Genomic DNA, 19,133 nt, shown 5'->3' with positions numbered 1-19,133 from the left:
AACAGTATCTTGGCCATGAATAATCTGTTGGGTCACTTCCAAAAGATACAGTCAACAACAGATGCTATAGCTTCATAAAGTTGTATAACTATAGACTTTTGAGGATTGTTTCTGAAGGAGCTTCATGGTTACTATGTCACCTGCTAAATTTAATTTAATTTATTTATTTTTACTTTTTGAGTACTTAAATGCCCTTTCTATTCCATCTTTAAAGGGAGTGAACTTCAGAGCTTAACTATATAAATCTAAAATCACATCAACACAAAAAGCTGAAGTGAAGATTAAGAGCTTGTCTACACAGAGCAGCAATGCAGACTACAAAGGAGTGATTTCTAAAGCACATTGTGTCACGCACTAACTGGTCCATGTAGATCCAGCTGGTGCACATTAAAAGCTCCCTAATACACTTCAACATAGCACTGTTTAACACAGTACTATGTTAAAGTGCACTATGGAACTTTTACTGCACACCAGCAGGTCTTTGTTGGCCAGTTACTACATTACATGTTAGTCGCTTTAGAAATCACCACCGCTCCCAATCCCCAGCCCGTAGTACGCATTACCTCACTGGGTAGACGTGCCCTCAGTGAAAGCATCCAGCTGAAGTCCTGTGAACCTCACTATAAGGGAAGCACGTCTGGGTTTAGGTCTCGATTAAAACAAGCTTAGTGTGTGCCAGCTGAGGGCATCTGAGCAAAACAATTAACATACAATATTTTTACATGTTTCTTTGGACTAAGGTTTGAAATCTGATATCCAGGATTCCCCTAATATATTATTATTTCAAATCATGTTCCTCTGAGTCAGATTGACATACCCCATATTACATAATGGACTCAAACCACTAGCTGGCCAGTTAGCAAAAACAACTGATTAGAGAATGCTAAATTCTTGGTGATTAATATGCAGCTGTCTTGCCATAAACTATAGAAGGCAGTTCTAAGGTACAGCCTGGTTCTGTATATTGTCAGAACAGACTAAACGGTGCAGCCCAGCTGTTTACAAATCAAGTGTAAATGAAATGTTAGCTCATTGGTGTATATGGTAGTTAATTTAAACTCCTATGCACTTCCCTACATGCTCTGTTTTCAGACAAAAGATGCAAGATCTAGAGCCCTACTTATTTCTTTAGGACCAAAACGGATCTCTGTCAATATGAGTAATGGGTAAAGCTCCATCACAACTTCTCTTCATACGCTCCCAGCTCTTTCACCTCCACCAAACAAGACGGAGTCACTGAAGGAGTCTATGGGCCTTGCAGGACATTTAAACTTGCTATGTCTAGAAGCCACAGTTCTGAAGGGGGATGTGAATGAGTGCAGAGCAGAGCACGTAATCCTTTTCTAAGGACTCAATCTGCTTCCTCTAACAGGGCGCTAGTCACATACCTGCCTTAAAAATCCCGCAGGCCATGTCCTAAAAGAGGCCTACCTCAAAACATTGAAGAGAAGTCAATATGCCCAGGTATACATTACACAATCATTTAATTCCCTTCAAAAATATACTCCCTTCTCCCAAGGTGCCAAGGCCAGATTGTTTCATAAATCTAATACAGAGAGATTTGGGAGAATGTAATACGCACATGCAGTATCACCCCTTTGTCCAGCAAACTCTGCTTTTTGGCAGTCATGACGAAGTAGTGAGTATCATCTTTGTAGTAGACAATATTCTCCAAGTCAATACCTATGACAGAAGAAAAGGATGTAGTAATACAAAGTCGGTTGTATGTTATATGTAGTACAAGAGCTCACAGCATCATTTGGAAGAGCTCTGGCTCAGCCTTCCTTGCTCATGCGAAGGTGTGGCCTGTGCAAAGAGAATGTCTGATAGTGCACGACACTCACCCACGCCCCTAAATGTAATGGAGGGCCCTGCCAAAATCCCCCAAAGCCGTGGGAAGATCCAACCTACACCAGACTGAAATTACATCGGCTGGTAACCCTTACAACAGAGAGAATTATTATATGGCTGCACTGAGCACTTTATTCACATGCTTTCAAGGGGTTTCAAAAATTGAACCTTTAGATACACAGAGACACCTCTCTCCCTCCCTAGTGGCCCTGACCTTGTTTTGACATTCCTAAGCTTGACTTCAGAGGAGTGGGGGAGAGGGAAAACATGGCATCCAAGTTCCTCCATGGAGTGCTGGGACGGCTTACCACATGTCCAAAAGTTAAAAAGCACCGCCCTCCAGTTACAAGCTACAATGACAAGCAGCTGAAGAACAAGCTGGAACAAATCAGTTGAGGAAGTGGGAGACAATCAGACAGGAAGGACAGACAATAGTGATGTACTTCTTGGATCAAGGGCTACAATACTCAGTCATTCATTGGTGGAAAAAAAAAAAGGCAGCTTAAGGAGACAACTAGTATAAAAAAATTGGTAATTACATAAACTCCTTCACCTTGAGATACTTGGTCATTGTTCACAAACCTGTGGCTTCTCGCAGATCCTGGAAGAACTTCTGGTTAAATATGAAGGCCACACCACTGATCTCCTCCACTTTGGCTTCGGCTGTGGTGTTGCGATTGATGAAGTTTGCTGTGATAGCAATTGCCAGCTTACCACGGAACTCCTTCCGGCGAAACCCTAGAGATGGGGTAGAGCAGAGATCACGAAATACAGCTCAAGTCCAGAGAAGACTCAGCCTGATACAAAGCAAGCCCCTAAATATATGACAGAAGGGGTCAGATACTACAGACACTTCTTTACAGGGGAAACAACAAAATCCTCTCTTGCAAATTGCTTCACCTGAAAATAACATTTGGACCTTTGAAGAAAAAAGAAAATGTTTGACTATAATGAAATGACTCCCCTCTATCCCAGACAGTGCAATGGCTCTTAAAGCAATGTTTTAAAATTCATTCCCAACCACCCCATTTATATGCCTAATAATTCCCCACCTTATCTCAGAAGCAAGAGGTGCTGCAAGTGCAAGATTAGTCCACATTAAAAAAAAAAAAATCTAGAAAATGTAGAGAATCTGAAAGTAATCAAGCCCAATACACCTGCTGCTTTGCTTGTAGAGGAAGATGAAGAGAATGGAAGAGGAAGTGGTGGTACAAGTGGCCAACTGGATTCCTGAGGGCTGAAGGGGAGCTTGTTTCTCCTCTGTCACATCTTTACAGACTTTTTAAGTGCTGAATATTTGGAAAGAGATTGGAGTGCAGCTCATACAGAGAATTTTTTTTGTTCAGCTCTGCTATGACCATTTAAAATGGAGACCATTTCACTGCTAAGCGTGTGTTGTGGAAAACTCTCCATTGTGGACACATCAGGAGCCATTACCTTCTAAAGTGTTCCTCCTGCCATCTCCTCCAATGACCACTTCAAATTCGTACTCTGACACCGGGTGTGTTTTTGGGTGGACCTGTGCACGCCAGCCTATCCCTGTAGATAAACCCTCAGTTAATAATGTATTAGGCGTATCTACATTCACAGACATTTTTTAAAAAGCGAACAAAGGAATCAACTCTCACTTCCTACACAAACCATTTGTCACATCCCTGGTTTGGGAGGCTACACAGTTGATACCCTATCAGGTGGTGTTAGCATCTTTTCAGGACCATTATGGTATGCCTGACTGCATCTGGAAAACACTTGCAGTAGTAAGATCTAAGCCTAGTGTACACATTGGGTTCCCTTTCAGTGAAGCAAACAGCCAGAATCTACCCAAAGCTTTTAGACAAATACGGTTTAATGGAACTAGGACATAAAGTATAACAGTATAGTAGAGAGATCATTGTAAGGCTCTCTGCTTTACAAGACTGAAAAAGACTTTGCCCAATAGATTCAAAGTCCAACTTCTCATACTTTACATGACCGGTTTGGCCAGTAACAAGATTGCCAACAACATCCATGGCAAGCGTGCAGGGAAAATGAACTAAATAGCCAGAACGCATGCAATGCAAGTGGCTGCTGTTACAAAAAAGTTCTACAGTATTGTAGGCACAACGGGCCAAAATTCTGCAGGAACTCTTGTGAACTGTAGCATTTTGTTCATTTCAGTTGAATACATTAGGCACTTTTAGTTTTGTAAAGTGAAGAAAGGAAGGTTAAGTTACTTATCCTTATAGTAACTGGAATTCTTCAAGTGCTGGCCCGTATGGGTATTTGCTGGGAGTTTGCATGTGCTCCCTGTGTTTGGGTCTCAAAATTCTTCAATAGCTGTGTCTGTCAGTCCAGGTCTGTGTCCTTCAGTTCCTCATGCCCTCATTTGGGAGCACAAGGGACGGTGTGGACTGACCCCCTCCTATTCCTAGTCCACTGTGAATCCAAAGAGGATCTGAGCAGAGGGGAAGGGGGGCAAGATGCGAATACCCTCAGGACCATACAGCTTGAAGAACTCCAATGACTATATGGTAAGTAACTTTCCTTTCTTCAAGAGCTGTTCCTGTATATATTCACTGTGGGTGACTTCTGGGCAGTGATTGAGGAGGTGCTCTGCAGCACAGTTCGAAAGATCACTGAACCAAAGGAAGCATCCACAGTGGAGGCTTGCACGAGGGCACAGTGCTGGCTAACCGTGTGAATGGAGCCCCAAGTTGTCACTCTGTAGGTATTCCCTTCCTTATATGGAAGCCATTAAGGCAGCTTGAGCTCTGGTAAAATGAGTCTTGACAGACTAAGCAGGAGGGGTTCCGCCAGCTCAAAGCAGAAGAGGATGGAGTTGGAAATCCATTCAGAGAATCTTTGGGAAAATACTGCCTCTCCTTTCCATCCTCTCAGCAAAGGAGACAAAAACCTCTGAGATCTTCTAACGGGCCTTAGCCTGTCCAGGTAGAAGTCCAGATCTCTGTGTACATCTAGGGTCTCCTGTCCTCCTCATTATTGTGAGGTCTCAGGTAAAATACAAGAAGGTAAACCTTCTGGTTCAAGGGAAAATCAGGTGGAATCATGAGGACAAACTTGGGATGCAATCTCAGGGATACTTTGTCTCTGTGAAAGACTGTATAAGGTGGGTCCACCACCAGGGACCCAAGTTCACCCGCTCTCTTGGCTGAGGCGATAGCTGTTAGGAATGCCACCTCCATCAATAAGTGTAAGAAGGAACAGGATGCCAAAAGGTTCAAATGGCAGGTTCATAAGCGCCAGCAGTATCTGGTTCACATCCTAAGCAAGCATAAATTTTGAAACTGGTGGGTAGTTTCTGACAATGCCTTTTAACAACTTTACTGTTATGGAGTGGGTGAAAACCGACAGCTCTTTACCAAAGAATGAGAGACACTGATAGCCGCTAAGCGTACCCATAGTGAACTGATGGATAGGCCTGATGACCTAAAGGAGAGGAGAGAGGAGACAGTCCAAGATAAGAGGAATTCTGGACTTCTTCAAAGGGAAATGATGCTCTGGCATCACAGGGAGAACCGCTTCCATTTGGAAGCATAACACTTTCTTGTTGAGGGCTTCCTGCTATTGAGAAGGATGGATTGGACCTCCTCCAAGCAAGATCTGTGCAAGTCTGCTGTCCATCCAATAACCAATCTGCCAGACAGAGAGGCGTGGGGGGTGGGATGGTTGGGAATGCTTCTGTTCTGTGGCAGGCTGGGAGACAGCTGCAGGTGAATGCATGGGCGGGAGGCCATCTGCCCAGCTGTGGTGAACCAAAACGGTCATGACCACCATGTCACTATCAAAATCACTGTTGCCTTGTCGCACTTGATCTTTCAGAGGACGTGAGGTAGGAGGGGAATGGGAGGGAAAGCATACTTCAGCAGGTCTGACCATTGCACTGGGAAGGCATCCCCTCTGGAGTCCTGCCCCTGTGAGTCTTGAGAGCAATAGGTTGGGCACTTTCTGTTTCCATTGGTTGCAACAAGCTCCCACGATGGGAATCCCCACTGGCAAAAAAATCGGCTGGACTAACGACAAGTGGTGCTTCCCCTTTTGAAAATGCCTATGGTGTTTGCAAGGAAGTTCATTACTCCTGGTAGGTACACTGCATAGAGGGTAATCTGATGCTGTATGCACCAGTTCCAGAGTTTGACTGCTTCCCTGCAGAGTGGGGCAGACCTTGCTCCCTCATTTGTTTGCATAATAAACAGCGGCCCTGTTGTCTGACCTGACCAGACCCTCAGTGGACCGGATGAAGGGCAGGAACCTCTTACACCCTGTGTACTGCCCGAAGCTCAAGAACATTGACGCAGAGTGTGGATTCTTGCAGAATCCAGGAACCCTGAGCTGCATGGTTGTCCACATCCATTCCTCAGCCCAGTAGAGAGGAATCCCTAACAAGTGTCTTTGTGGGTGGCACAGGAACAAAAGGAACCCTACACAAACATTGCCCCTCTTTTCCCACTAGGTGAGTGATATCAGGACACTGAGAAAATGAGACTTTTGTCTAGGGGGTCTCTGCTTCCTCAGCCAAGCCTGGAGACCGTGAAGGTGGAGCCTTGCAAAGGGGATCAAAGTAAATGCATGCAGCCAGGTGACCTAGCAAGATGAAGTAAGACTGGACTGATGTCTGAGGGCTGAGACGAAGGTGAATAATGAGGTCTATCTTTGCAAGGAATCTGTCCTGTGGTAAACAGGTTCTGGCTGCAATAGAGTCTAGATTTGCTCCAGTAAATTTTGTAGTTGTTGTGGGTGTTAAAGTGAACTTTCCTGGATTTACCTGGAGTCCCAATGAGTGACTCAAGTTGAGTAAGGAGATGAGTGCTACCTGCACCTTGTACTACAATCCTCTTGTGAGCAGCCAGTAATGTAGGCAGGGAAATATAGAGTTGTGCTGCCACCTCTGCCATGACTTTTGTATAAACCCTTGGGGCTGCTGAAAGGGCAAAGGGGAGAATCATGTATTGGAATGCACTAACCTCACTGTGAAATGCAGCCATCTCCTGTGCGCTGGGTGGATGTCTCTGAACTGGGGCAGATTTTCAAGAGGGTGGGACAACAGGAATTTGATTACGTACCCAGTTGCAACGTTGTCTGAGACCAATTTGTCTAATGTTATATAAGCTGCCGCACAAGAAGAAAACAGGTCAGGGGAAAACAATGAAAGGGGGAAAGGAGACTGGTTGTGCCTGGACTGGCTGATGGCTCTCGAACGTCCCATCAAAATGACTTGGTAGGTGTTTGAGTCTGGAGAGGGGATGGTTGTGGTATGAGGTGTATGTCGTGCTGCACCCTCTGACATCTTTTCAGGAGTTCATAGGCCCTCTGGTGGTAGAACAGCTATGGGGTTGGCTGGTATCTTTGTAGTGGCAGCTTAGAAAATTTACCTGTGAAGAGCAGGGGTGTATATTCCCAAAGAGTAGAAGGTGGCACAAGAACTCTTAAGGGAAAGAAGCAACTCAGTTTTCTCCCTAAATAGGTTGTTATCCTCAAAACAGAATTTACAAATCTGTGAATCTCTATGGCCAGAAAGGACCATTGTGATGATCTAGTCTGACATTCTGTATAACACAGGCCATAGAACTTCCCCAAAACAATTCTTACAGCATATATTTCAGGAAAATATCCAATCTTGATTTAAAAATTTCCAGCGATGGAGAATCCACCACAATCCTTGCTAAGTTATTCCAGTGATTAATAACTCTCACTCTTAAAAATTTAGATCTTATTTCCTGTCCAAATTTTTCTATTTTCAACTTTCAGCCATTGAATCACGTTATACTTTTCTCTGCTAGACTGATGGGTCCATCATCAAGTATTTGTTCCCCTCGTAGGTACTTACAAAGACTGATCGAGTCACCTTTTAACCTTCTCTTTCTTAAGATAAATAGATTCAGTTCCTTGAGTCTATCACTATCTGGCAAGTTTCCTAATCTTTTAATCATTCCCCTGGCTCGTCTCTGAACTCTCTCCAATTTATCAAACATCAACTGGATCTCTTTGGGGAACTCCAATGACTGCAACCAAGAGATCTGCCTCATGACTACCAAAGTCACCATGGCACAGGAAGCCAGGTCCGCTGCATCAAGTGACACCTGAAGGGACAATCTAGCTACCAGCTTCCCTTCATCTAGGAATAGCCTGGAATTGAGGCCTACAGTCCTACAATACTTTATTGACAAACTCTGACAGCTTGTTGTAGTTGATGAAGTCATACTTTGCCATGACTGCCTGCTAGTTCACAATGTGGAATAGTAGGCTGGCTGAAGAAAAGTTCTTTCTGATGAAGAGATCCAGTCTCTTGGAATCCTTGTCCAAAGGAGTGGACCTGGGTTGATGTAGTCTGTTCCGCACCATGACTGCTTGGACAATCAGAGAGTCCAGCTTAGGGTGTGAAAAAAGTACTTCTCCCCGAAGGGAAACAAAATATTTCTTTTCAATCCTCTCAGAGGTCAGGGAACAGGTGGCTGGTGTGTATCAAATGTCCTTAGCAGGCTCTAAAATGGGCTTATTAATAGCGAGAGTCACCTTGGAAGGATGTGTACTGGAGAATATCCAGAAGTTTGTGTAGGATCCTGAAGCCTCTTCTAGTGGAATCTGGAGGGTTTCACAGATCCTCCTCAGAAGTTCCCGGTACCTCCTGTAGTCCTCTGGAGGGGAGAGAGAGGGTGGTGCCATTGCTTCATCTGAAGATGATGATGATGCTGTTGGAGGATCTAGCGGTACTGACAGGTCCAGTTGTTCTTGTTCCTCCATATGATCCTGAGGAGTTGAGGCTCCTCTCTTGGAGGTAATTTCTGCCAAAAGTGATGCCCCCAGCTCCTCAGTCTGAGGCTCAATAGCATGGATTCCAAGAGCTCCAGTATCGCCAGTGTGTAAGCTCATACACAGTTACAGAAGCAGGTGCCACGGGAGGGGTACCATTGGTCCCTAGCTGTATAGTATAGGTCATGGGAATGTAGGGGCCTCTGGAAACCACCTGGACCAATGTCCTATGTCTGGACCATTGGGAGAACCGGTGGTATCACCTCCTGTTCATCTGCGGAGTAACAGTCATCCAACACGGTAGGTGGGTCTGTTGGTACCATCTGTCTTATGGCAGGATGGTCAAAGGTATACCTCAGCGAGTAGCGTCCCAACAGTGTTGAAGCATCCATGGCTCAGCTAGCACATGGGACCAGTGAACAACATGGGAACAGTGCAGTGATGTCTCGGACTAGAACAGAGTCCTATTGTTTCGGCAACTCAGGATCTGTGTAAATTGCCAGATCCTCAAGAACGCTGTAATGAGGATTGTAGGAAGGAGAACTGGCCAGGTACTTCAGTATAGGTTGGTGTCCTGAGGTGGGGCTGGGCACAGATCTCGGTGTGGTGTGGTGGGTGAGTTCTCCTTCCTATCCTTACACACCTTTGTGGAGGTTTAGTGCCAGAAGCACCTGGCCTGGGCTCCCTGTGAGCTCTGGGTGAACCCACTCTGGGGGCACGGAGTCTCACCTGGTATCAAGGGTGGGGAAAAAGGCAGCCCATTTCTTGGTGGTCTTACGCAGTAATTTTTCTCTTTCTATAGCTGTTTCTCATTTCTTCTTCATATCTTCATTTCATGGAGTCCTTGGGACTGCTGCAGGATTCTGAGCTGGAAAATGCTGTTGCTAGTGAAATACTGCCCAGAGCCTCTGACCAATGAGAGGGAGAGCAGAAGGGTCCCAGATCTGCCAGGGGCCTCATGGAGGGCTCCATTAGACATCTACAGCCTAAATTCCAGAGACTGCCTAGTGCCAAGGGGAAAGGAGTAGCAGGTCTCTCACACTGACGAAATGTGTGATCCCCCAAGGCAACTCTCAAGAGGGTCACTCACTGGGAAGTCCTGAAGGCAGGCCAGGGTGGACTTGAAGCCCAGAACCCCGGTTACACTAAATGCCCTGGGAGAACAATGGAGGGCAGGGCAGGGCAGACCCCCCCCATCCCTACTGACTATGACTAAACTACTATCTATCTGTCAGGGCTCATTCTGCCAGAACTCAAGCTCAAGAAATCCCCCCCCGAGATCGACAGAGCAACCTGAGGCTTCATTTCCACGGCTACCAAGTACTATGCCCTCATGCAAGCCATGACTGTGGGGGCTTCCTTTGGTTCAGCAATCCTGCATACTGGTGCAGAGCACCTTCTTACACCTGCCTCCTCAAGAATCACTGCTTGGGAGTCACCTACAGTAAATACCCATGGAGACCAGCATTCAAAGAAGGAGGAAGGTTACTTATACCTTATAGTAGCTAGAGAATCCTTCAAGCTGCATGGTTCCCCTCTGTATTTGCGTCCCACCCTCCTTCCCCACTGCTCAGATCCTCTTCAGATTTGAAGTAGAGCAGAAATTGGAGAGGTGATTGGTCTACACTTCCCCTTATGCCCTTGGTTCAGAGCACATGAGACGAAAGGTGCAGGTTCAAACCAACAGACACTGCTACTGAAGAATTTCTGAACCAAAGCAAAGAGAGCACATCCAAACCCCCAGTGAATATCCACAGGGACCAATCAGAAGCAACACATTTATGTACTAGAAAGTAAAACCGATTGGATTAAACTAGCCTACTTTTTCAGTCTGAAGAACAGCATTGTGTGCATGCACCTGTCCCATTTTTACTCCCCTACTCCCCCCACCCCATTTTGTCTTTACTTACTCTCATTCTCTTGGTCCTCAGGGGGATAGACAAGCCCCTGGAATTCCACATTGACATGGATCTCTATTCCCAAGATCAAGGCAACCTTCAAGAGGATGAGCTGGAGCTGACGGATACCTGCAGGACAGGAGATGAACATTTATAATAACGATAGATTTTGTCTATCGGTGCACATCTTATGGAAGCACCAGTTACTATATCAGCCTCTTCAGATCATTTTTAGAAATAAAGCATTTTATAAGATGGTTTTAAAGAACACAGAAATCACTCTCCCAGACCAATGGGCAAGTTTGTCCAACACCTGCCTTCCTATCCCAAGGATTGTGGTCCAGAGTTCATGGCAGGGCATCAAGCTTAACACCTCCTGCTCTTTCGAGAGCTAGCACAACTTCTTAGAGTGAGGTAGACAGTTTGTAGGCCTGGAGGAATACTACAGGCAATAAAGACAGTGCTACTCCGCAGGGAAAACTCTGCTGGCTAATTCAGGACTCCACTCAATTGTTGTGATTCAAGGGTGGGGGAGAAGACGGGGACAAAAGAGGATGGAATGCTCTGTGCGTGTCTGTCTATAAGATCAAAGTTCCAGAGATTTTTCTGTCAGTCCTATCTATCACTTCAAAACAAGAGCTAGACCTTTTTCCTACACTGGAGGCCAAGTCCTGTTTATTAGCTGTTGCTAGGTAGGATTTGCTTCCCTATCTTCCAGCTTTTGTTTGCTCACCACTTGGCAGAAAACATCCTTGGGTTAAAAGGAACTGGCTGGCGACATGCCCAATACATGATCAAAAACAAAGGAATGCATTACCCTGCGACAGTGAAGCATAGTCATTCAGCTTTAAAATGGCAGTAGATCCCCCATTTAAATCAAACTTATCTTATCTTCTCAGTAGCTTGATTCCTAACCCTCTACCCAATCAAATCCTATTCATAATCTGGCATCTTTCCTTGTCCTCAGTCACTTTCCTAAAAATATTAAGTAGTGAATCCATCTTCACCACTCCTTTCCACTCTTCCAAATGTATAGATTACAACCTATGTGAAATTGTCTTTATTGCCTGTACCAGGAGTGTCATAGCTTTATTTCTACATTTTTGGGTTTTGCAGGGCCATATGCAAAGTGTGATGTTCAGGAGTATTAGGATATTTTCTGCAACTTGCCTAGCATTTCTAGGGCAAAGGATTGGTGTGACAGTTGCAGGGATCTCACTGAGGCACTTAAAGAGAATTATCAGTTGGAAGGGGGGGAGTTGGTTCCCCAAGTCTAATTTTCAAAGTAGAAAGGAAGGGTTAATGGCAAGATCACAGGTGTATGCTGGGTTGCAATTACAGGTTCTGCAACAGCCCCACCTTTAGCCCACGTCTAGATCTGGCCCAAACAATGCTATAAAAACACAGGACTGAATTGCATCAGTCACATATTACAGGGACACAGCAGATCAGAGGAGCTGTAGATCAGATTTTATTGAGTCACTAAATGATATCTCCCACCTTTTCCCTAAGGAGAAGTGAGATCGGATGTGTGGATAACAGATGCTTTACTTACTGATGTGGTCGATGGCTCCTGCACAGAACTTGCCATAGAACTTTTTGGCGCCAAGGCCCCGCAAGTCGTGTATGGTGAATGGCCACAGGTGCAGCACATTGTTGCGAGAGAAGGCATCCCGCTTTTCTATGACCACTACCTTGGCTCCTAGTAAGGACAGGTCGATGGCTGTACGAAGGCCACAGGGTCCAGCCCCAATTATGAGACACTGCAAGACATTGGCACCAAACAATGTTACAGACCTGAATAAAAAAAATATTTCTACCACATCTTCAACGTAGCACAAGGCACTTCACTTAGTCCTATTGCTGCATCACAAGCTGGGATTTCACCAGACACAAACCCTTTTGATGTCACCTGTGTGCTCTGTCACTAATCTGTTAATGCAGTTACTGCAGCCTGAATTAAAGTAAGAATGTTACACCAGTGGAAAAGGTGAGGAGCGAACAAACCAATTGTGAATTTTCAAGTCTCATTGAGGAAGTGTGCCAAGCTGTACTCTTCCATCTTTGTAAAATTTGGGTAGCGTCAAGAGTTCCAAAGGATCCTGGCCCAGTTTGTATTAATTTCTCTCCTTACAGCAGGTAATTTAGCCATTTTCTCTTTCTACTTTTACTTCCCAAAGCCTGAATTGGCCATTTAGGAGGCAACTACCAATGGCCTTGCCTACACGAGACTTTTTCCTTAAAATTTCCCACTGCTGTGGAGCTGCACCAGTGGTAGTAATGGTGAGACTACTAGGGTAGGCAAGATGAGACTACTAGGGTAGGCAAGACACAGGAGCTAGGATATTTGAATCAATAGCTCACCGAGTTCCATTCTGAGCAGCACGGGACAACACTGCAGTAAAAATGCACAGATTTGTGGTCTACCATTCCTACCATTGCCACCGTCAAAGCAGCAACACTGAGAAGTTTTAGGAAACAAAATTTAGCATAGACACAGCTCTTTTCTAACTGACTAGACAATTTCTAGCAGGACACATTTCCCTTCAAGTCTACTTCTGCTGTGTGTTCTCTCTTCCTCCCATCTAATTCTTCACTCCACTTACAAGCACTATTAGTATTAAAGGAAAGTTAACTAGTAATCTGAACATAATTACAGAGCCAGCTATCTTTGAATAGTGAGAGCACCATAATGTCTTAGTAGGATTAAAAAACTCCAAGATGGCATGCTAGCATTACTTACCCAGAGTGCAATCCTACGGCCTCAGAGAAACCCTGTATACTAGCCCAAATGGCTCACAAAGTGATCTGTAGTAAACAGTCCACCTTTATCATATTATTTTTCTGCCTGAAAACATAGGAACTGACTTCTGTTGAGTGGGAAAAACACCTGTTTTTCCCATTTGTTATCGATTTCTTTGTTGATCATACAATTCTCAAAAACTTTTCTTCCGTCTGTCAAGGTTCCGAAGAGGATAAGTATTACCTAGTAGCTGAACAGCTGCATCTTTATACAAAGTTAATGACCGCTCCGTTTTTTTCGCAGCCACATCCCCAAAGAGGACTAAATATGATATAAGCATCCAGGCCCCATTTACACAGCCAACTTTTATTTTTCTGATGACGCTCCCATTGTGAAGTAGTCATGATAGGATCCAAGAGAGTAAATGAATTATTTTATACCGGACAGCTCATAAATTCAGGTCCACAGAATGTTCCTGTATATTAATTAGCAATGATTTTGTCCTACTAAGGTATTTTTCTTAAATTCTACTTCTCATTCTTTCTTCAAATACAAGTTTAGGTCATACTTAAGCATTTAGATATTCTGAATGTAGCATGTAAGGTATCTAATAATATATTGATGGATGTCCATTCTTGTGCCTCCACAGGACAACTTACTAAAAAATATTACTACTAAGCTAAGAGTCATTCAGGGATCCCACAGATATTTAAGCAAATTGTTTTTAAACTGGTTTCAGAGTAACAGCCGTGTTAGTCTGTATTCGCAAAAAGAAAAGGAGTACTTGTGGCACCTTAGAGACTAACCAATTTATTTGAGCATGAGCTTTCGTGAGCTACAGCTCACTTCATCGGATGCATACCGTGGAAACTGCAGCAGACATTATATACACACAGAGATCATGAAACAATACCTCCTCCCACCCCACTGTCCTGCTGGTAATAGCTTATCTAAAGTGATCATCAAGTTGGGCCATTTCCAGCACAAATCCAGGTTTTCTCACCCTCCACCCCCCCCCCCCACACACACACACACAAACTCACTCTCCTGCTGGTAATAGCCCATCCAAAGTGACAACTCTCTTCACAATGTGCATGATAATCAAGGTGGGCCATTTCCAGCACAAATCCAGGCTCTCTCACCCCCTTTTTTCCAGGGGACACACACACACACAAACTCACTCTCCTGCTGGCAATAGCTCATCCAAACTGACCACTCTCCAAGTTTAAATCCAAGTTTAACCAGAACATCTGGGGGTGGGGGGGGTAGGAAAAAACAAGGGGAAATAGGCTACCTTGCATAATGACTTAGCCACTCCCAGTCTCTATTTAAGCCTAAATTAATAGTATCCAATTTGCAAATGAATTCCAATTCAGCAGTTTCTCGCTGGAGTCTGGATTTGAAGTTTTTTTGTTTTAAGATAGCGACCTTCATGTCTGTGATTGCGTGACCAGAGAGATTGAAGTGTTCTCCGACTGGTTTATGAATGTTATAATTCTTGACATCTGATTTGTGTCCATTTATTCTTTTACGTAGAGACTGTTCAGTTTGACCAGAGGGGCATTGCTGGCACATGATGGCATATATCACATTGGTGGATGTGCAGGTGAACGAGCCTCTGATAGTGTGGCTGATGTTATTAGGCCCTGTGATGGTGTCCCCTGAATAGATATGTGGGCACAGTTGGCAACGGGCTTTGTTGCAAGGATAAGTTCCTGCGTTAGTGGTTCTGTTGTGTGGTATGTGGTTGTTGGTGAGTATTTGCTTCAGGTTGCGGGGCTGTCTGTAGGCAAGGACTGGCCTGTCTCCCAAGATTTGTGAGAGTGTTGGGTCATCCTTTAGGATAGGTTGTAGATCCTTAATAATGCGTTGGAGGGGTTTTAGTTGGGGGCTGAAGGTGACGGCTAATGGCGTTCTGTTATTTTCTTTGTTAGGCCCGTCCTGTAGTAGGTGACTTCTGGGAACTCTTCTGGCTCTATCAATCTGTTTCTTCACTTCCGCAGGTGGGTACTGTAGTTGTAAGAAAGCTTGACAGAGATCTTGTAGGTGTTTGTCTCTGTCTGAAGGGTTTGAGCAAATGCGGTTGTATCGCAGAGCTTGTCTGTAGACGATGGATCGTGTGGTGTGGTCAGGGTGAAAGCTGGAGGCATGTAGGTAGGAATAGCGGTCAGGAGGTTTCCGGTATAGGGTGGTGTTTATGTGACCATTGCTTATTAGCACTGTAGTGTCCAGGAAGTGGATCTCTTGTGTGGACTGGACCAGGCTGAGGTTGATGATGGGATGGAAACTGTTGAAATCATGGTGGAATTCCTCAAGGGCTTCTTTTCCATGGGTCCAGATGATGAAGATGTCATCAATATAGCGCAAGTAGAGTAAGGGCGTTAGGGGAGCTGAGGAAGCGTTGTTCTAAATCAGCCATAAAAATGTTGGCATACTGTGGGGCCATGCGGGTACCCATAGCAGTGCCGCTGATCTGAAGGTATACATTGTCCCCAAATGTAAAATAGTTATGGGTAAGGACAAAGTCACAAAGTTCAGCCACCAGGTTAGCCGTGACATTATTGGGGATAGCGTTCTTGACGGCTTGTAGTCCATCTTTGTGTGGAATGTTGGTGTAGAGGGCTTCTACATCCATAGTGGCCAGGATGGTGTTATCAGGAATATCACCGATGGATTGAAGTTTCCTCAGGAAGTCAGTGGTGTCTCGAAGGTAGCTGGGAGTGCTGGTAGCGTAGGGCCTGAGGAGGGAGTCTACATAGCCAGACAATCCTGCTGTCAGGGTGCCAATGCCTGAGATGATGGGGCGCCCAGGATTTCCAGGTTTATGGATCTTGGGTAGTAGATAGAATATCCCAGGTCGGGGTGTGTCTGTGTGGATTTGATCTTGTGCTTTTTCAGGAAGTTTCTTAAGCAAATGCTGTAGTTGCTTTTGGTAACTCTCAGTGGGATCATAGGGTAATGGCTTGTAGAAAGTGGTGTTGGAGAGCTGCTGAGCAGCCTCTTGTTCATATTCCGACCTATTCATGATGACAACAGCACCTCCTTTGTCAGCCTTTTTGATTATGATGTCAGAGTTGTTTCTGAGGCTGTGGATGGCATTGCGTTCCGCACGGCTGAGGTTATGGGGCAAGTGATGCTGCTTTTCCACAATTTCAGCCCGTGCACGTCGGTGGAAGCACTCTATGTAGAAGTCCAGTCTGCTGTTTCGACCTTCAGGAGGAGTCCACCTAGAATCCTTCTTTTTGTAGTGTTGGTAGGGAGGCCTCTGTGGATTAGTATGTTGTTCAGAGGTATTTTGGAAATATTCCTTGAGTCGGAGATGTCGAAAATAGGATTCTAGGTCACCACAGAACTGTATCATGTTCGTGGGGGTGGAGGGGCAGAAGGAGAGGCCCCGAGATAGGACAGCTGCTTCTGCTGGGCTGAGATGGATGGGCTATTACCAGCAGGAGAGTGAGTTTGTGTGTGGGGGGGGTGGAGGGTGAGAAAACCTGGATTTGTGCTGGAAATGGCCCAACTTGATGATCACTTTAGATAAGCTATTACCAGCAGGACAGTGGGGTGGGAGGAGGTATTGGTTCATGATCTCTGTGTGTATATAATGTCTGCTGCAGTTTCCACGGTATGCATCCAATGAAGTGAGCTGTAGCTCACGAAAGCTCATGCTCAAATAAATTGGTTAGTCTCTAAGGTGCCACAAGTACTCCTTTTCTTTTTGTTTTTAAACTGATCATCTCTTCCTCACACTTCCAGCCCCTTTCCAGGTTGAGACCTCATGCAAAAACTGGCTCTCCTGTAAGAATGTTCAGAATTCAAAGCGCTATGTATTGGATTTATAAGGAGGTGCTAACAGTAATTTAACTGAAGCTCTACAACTGGAGACAGTGACAAGTTCTAACTTGAGGTGGGAATTATGATCAATAGCCGCAACAACTTTGTGTATTATACGCAACTTCCCCCTCAAAAATACCCTATAGCTGAGATTTTTCAGGAACAAGAGTAAAGACATTTGGAGCAGTGGTTCTCACAGTGAAATAACCCCATGACATTACATTTTTAATGCTTATGTCACAGTGTTTAAGTGCTCAAGTCTGAGCAAAACACCACGTGCAACTCTTCTGCTTTAATACTCTATAAGCATAATTTTCTGGTTAGCTGAATGTTGGCTATATGTTGCAATGACTGAACTCACACACCTGCAGAGCTTCAGTCCAACACAGCTCTTAAGATTGCAGAGCTAAAGCTGAGATTCAAAGGATTAGCACCCCCCTCTCCAGTTTCACAGCACCAAGGCTTCTGATTACCTCAACCCCTCAATTTCACCCCAGTTTGGATGTTCTGAAACTTTCCTAAAAATTGGTCATGTGTGCGTGCACAATATGACAGAACTGAAGTTATTCGAGAAATGATAGATAAATGTCCTGACTTAACATATGTAAAATCTTAGCCCTTAAGGGAAACTTCAAAATAGTTTTTTTCCCCATTTAAATTTGTGTGTGTTTTTAACTAGTTGTCTGCCAATTGTGTTTAAAAGCAGGAATATAAAAAATTGTAAAAGTGAACAAGTAACATAAGCTTTCTTTAAATCAAATAAATTCAACTCTCACTTGAGCACTATGTATAGTACAAATATGGTCATTTCTCAGACATCATGTATAAAAAAGCCTTAATGGGGGATTCAACCAGCATTTGAGACAAGTAATTAACAGCATTAGAGAAACTAGGTAAAAGTAAAAACTCATATGTGCATTGCATTTCTCTACATGAAAACAGCCCAACACGGGATATCTGTTTAAAGGCATGCAGCAAATCTTAGAGCTGTGCATATGTCTTCAAGAACATACCACTATTAGCGTAAATATTTCGTACTGTAGCCTTTAGTTACCAACCCTATAAAAACAGAATTGAACAAACAAACAAGGGAGAAAAACTGAAGTAACCTTCTAATATCCAAGTGGGATATTACCAAAAGCAATTGGTAAGACTACGATTTAGTCATGGGCAGTTTTAGTAAAAATCTTGAACAGATCACGGGAAATAAACAAAAATTCACAGCACATGACCTGTCCATTACCTTTACTATAAATACCCCTGACTAAATCTTAGGTGGGCGGGCCCCAGGGCTACTCAATGGCTACTGCTCGAGCAGGCCCCGGACCACTGCTCAGGCCACTGTCCTCGGGGCCACTGCTCCAGCCAGTCCCGGACCACTGCTCAGGCAGTCCCTAGGGCCAGCAGCCAGGGCCACCCCAGCAGCGTCCAGTGCGGCTGGCCCCGGGGCCGCCCGAGTGGCTGGCTGCGGGGCCGTTCCAGCAGTGGGTGGTTTGCTGTCCCCAAGGCCAGCTGCATGGGTAGCCCTGGGGGCAACCACACTGGCCACTGCAGAAGTCATGGAGGGTGTAGAAAATCATGGAATCCATGACTTCCGTGACAGACACATAGCCTTAGCGACTGGTAAACGAACACTGGAGAACAGATGGAGCTGTGGTAACTAGTACACTCTCCTTGACAAACCCATCAAAATGCCTGCTTGGATGAAGTGGCTGGACAGGATGATCCCACCGATGCTATCTCCTAGAACCTCAGCTCTTTCTCCTTAGTGGATCTTGGGACTGAGGAAAGCAAACCCCGGGTGTCTGTATGGCTGCTGCGGATGAAATGGCTTTTCTTTTTGCTGCGGGGGGATGCATCCCAAGGGATTTGAATGCTGCCACGGAATTCTTAAGGCTCTGAAGCTTGTCGTCTGTTTTCTCTGAAATCTTTTTTTAAGGTCCTGGATAGTCTGTTGGACCTCTAGAGGTAGCCCAGACAATTGCAACCATGAACACCTTCTCATAGCAATAGCTGATGCCATGGTTTGAGCAGCCGAGTCTGCGCTATCCAAACTATCCTGA

At 44.8% G+C, this 19,133-nt stretch overlaps 1 protein-coding gene across 6 annotated transcripts in view; it reads right to left on the bottom strand.

Moving 5' to 3' along the window:
• The window catches only part of MICAL3 (microtubule associated monooxygenase, calponin and LIM domain containing 3), a 239,392-nt gene that overhangs the window by 143,151 nt on the left and 77,108 nt on the right, over nt 1-19,133 (bottom strand). For all 6 annotated transcript variants that reach the window (XM_084616997.1, XM_084616994.1, XM_084616995.1 and 3 more), the window contains exons 3-7: nt 12,052-12,259; nt 10,509-10,625; nt 3,289-3,390; nt 2,434-2,589; nt 1,583-1,683 (exon numbers count right to left, since the gene is read on the bottom strand). In XM_084616997.1, the coding sequence (XP_084473123.1) occupies nt 1,583-1,683; nt 2,434-2,589; nt 3,289-3,390; nt 10,509-10,625; nt 12,052-12,259 (684 nt within the window). The remainder of the gene's footprint in view (nt 1-1,582; nt 1,684-2,433; nt 2,590-3,288; nt 3,391-10,508; nt 10,626-12,051; nt 12,260-19,133) is intronic.

This window comes from Lepidochelys olivacea (genome assembly GCF_965140295.1).
Source record: "Lepidochelys olivacea isolate rLepOli2 genome assembly, chromosome: 1".
Classification (NCBI taxonomy): Eukaryota; Metazoa; Chordata; order Testudines; family Cheloniidae; genus Lepidochelys; species Lepidochelys olivacea.
The sequence above is the reverse complement of the archived record's forward strand: the minus strand, read 5'-3'. Positions and strand labels throughout refer to the sequence as shown.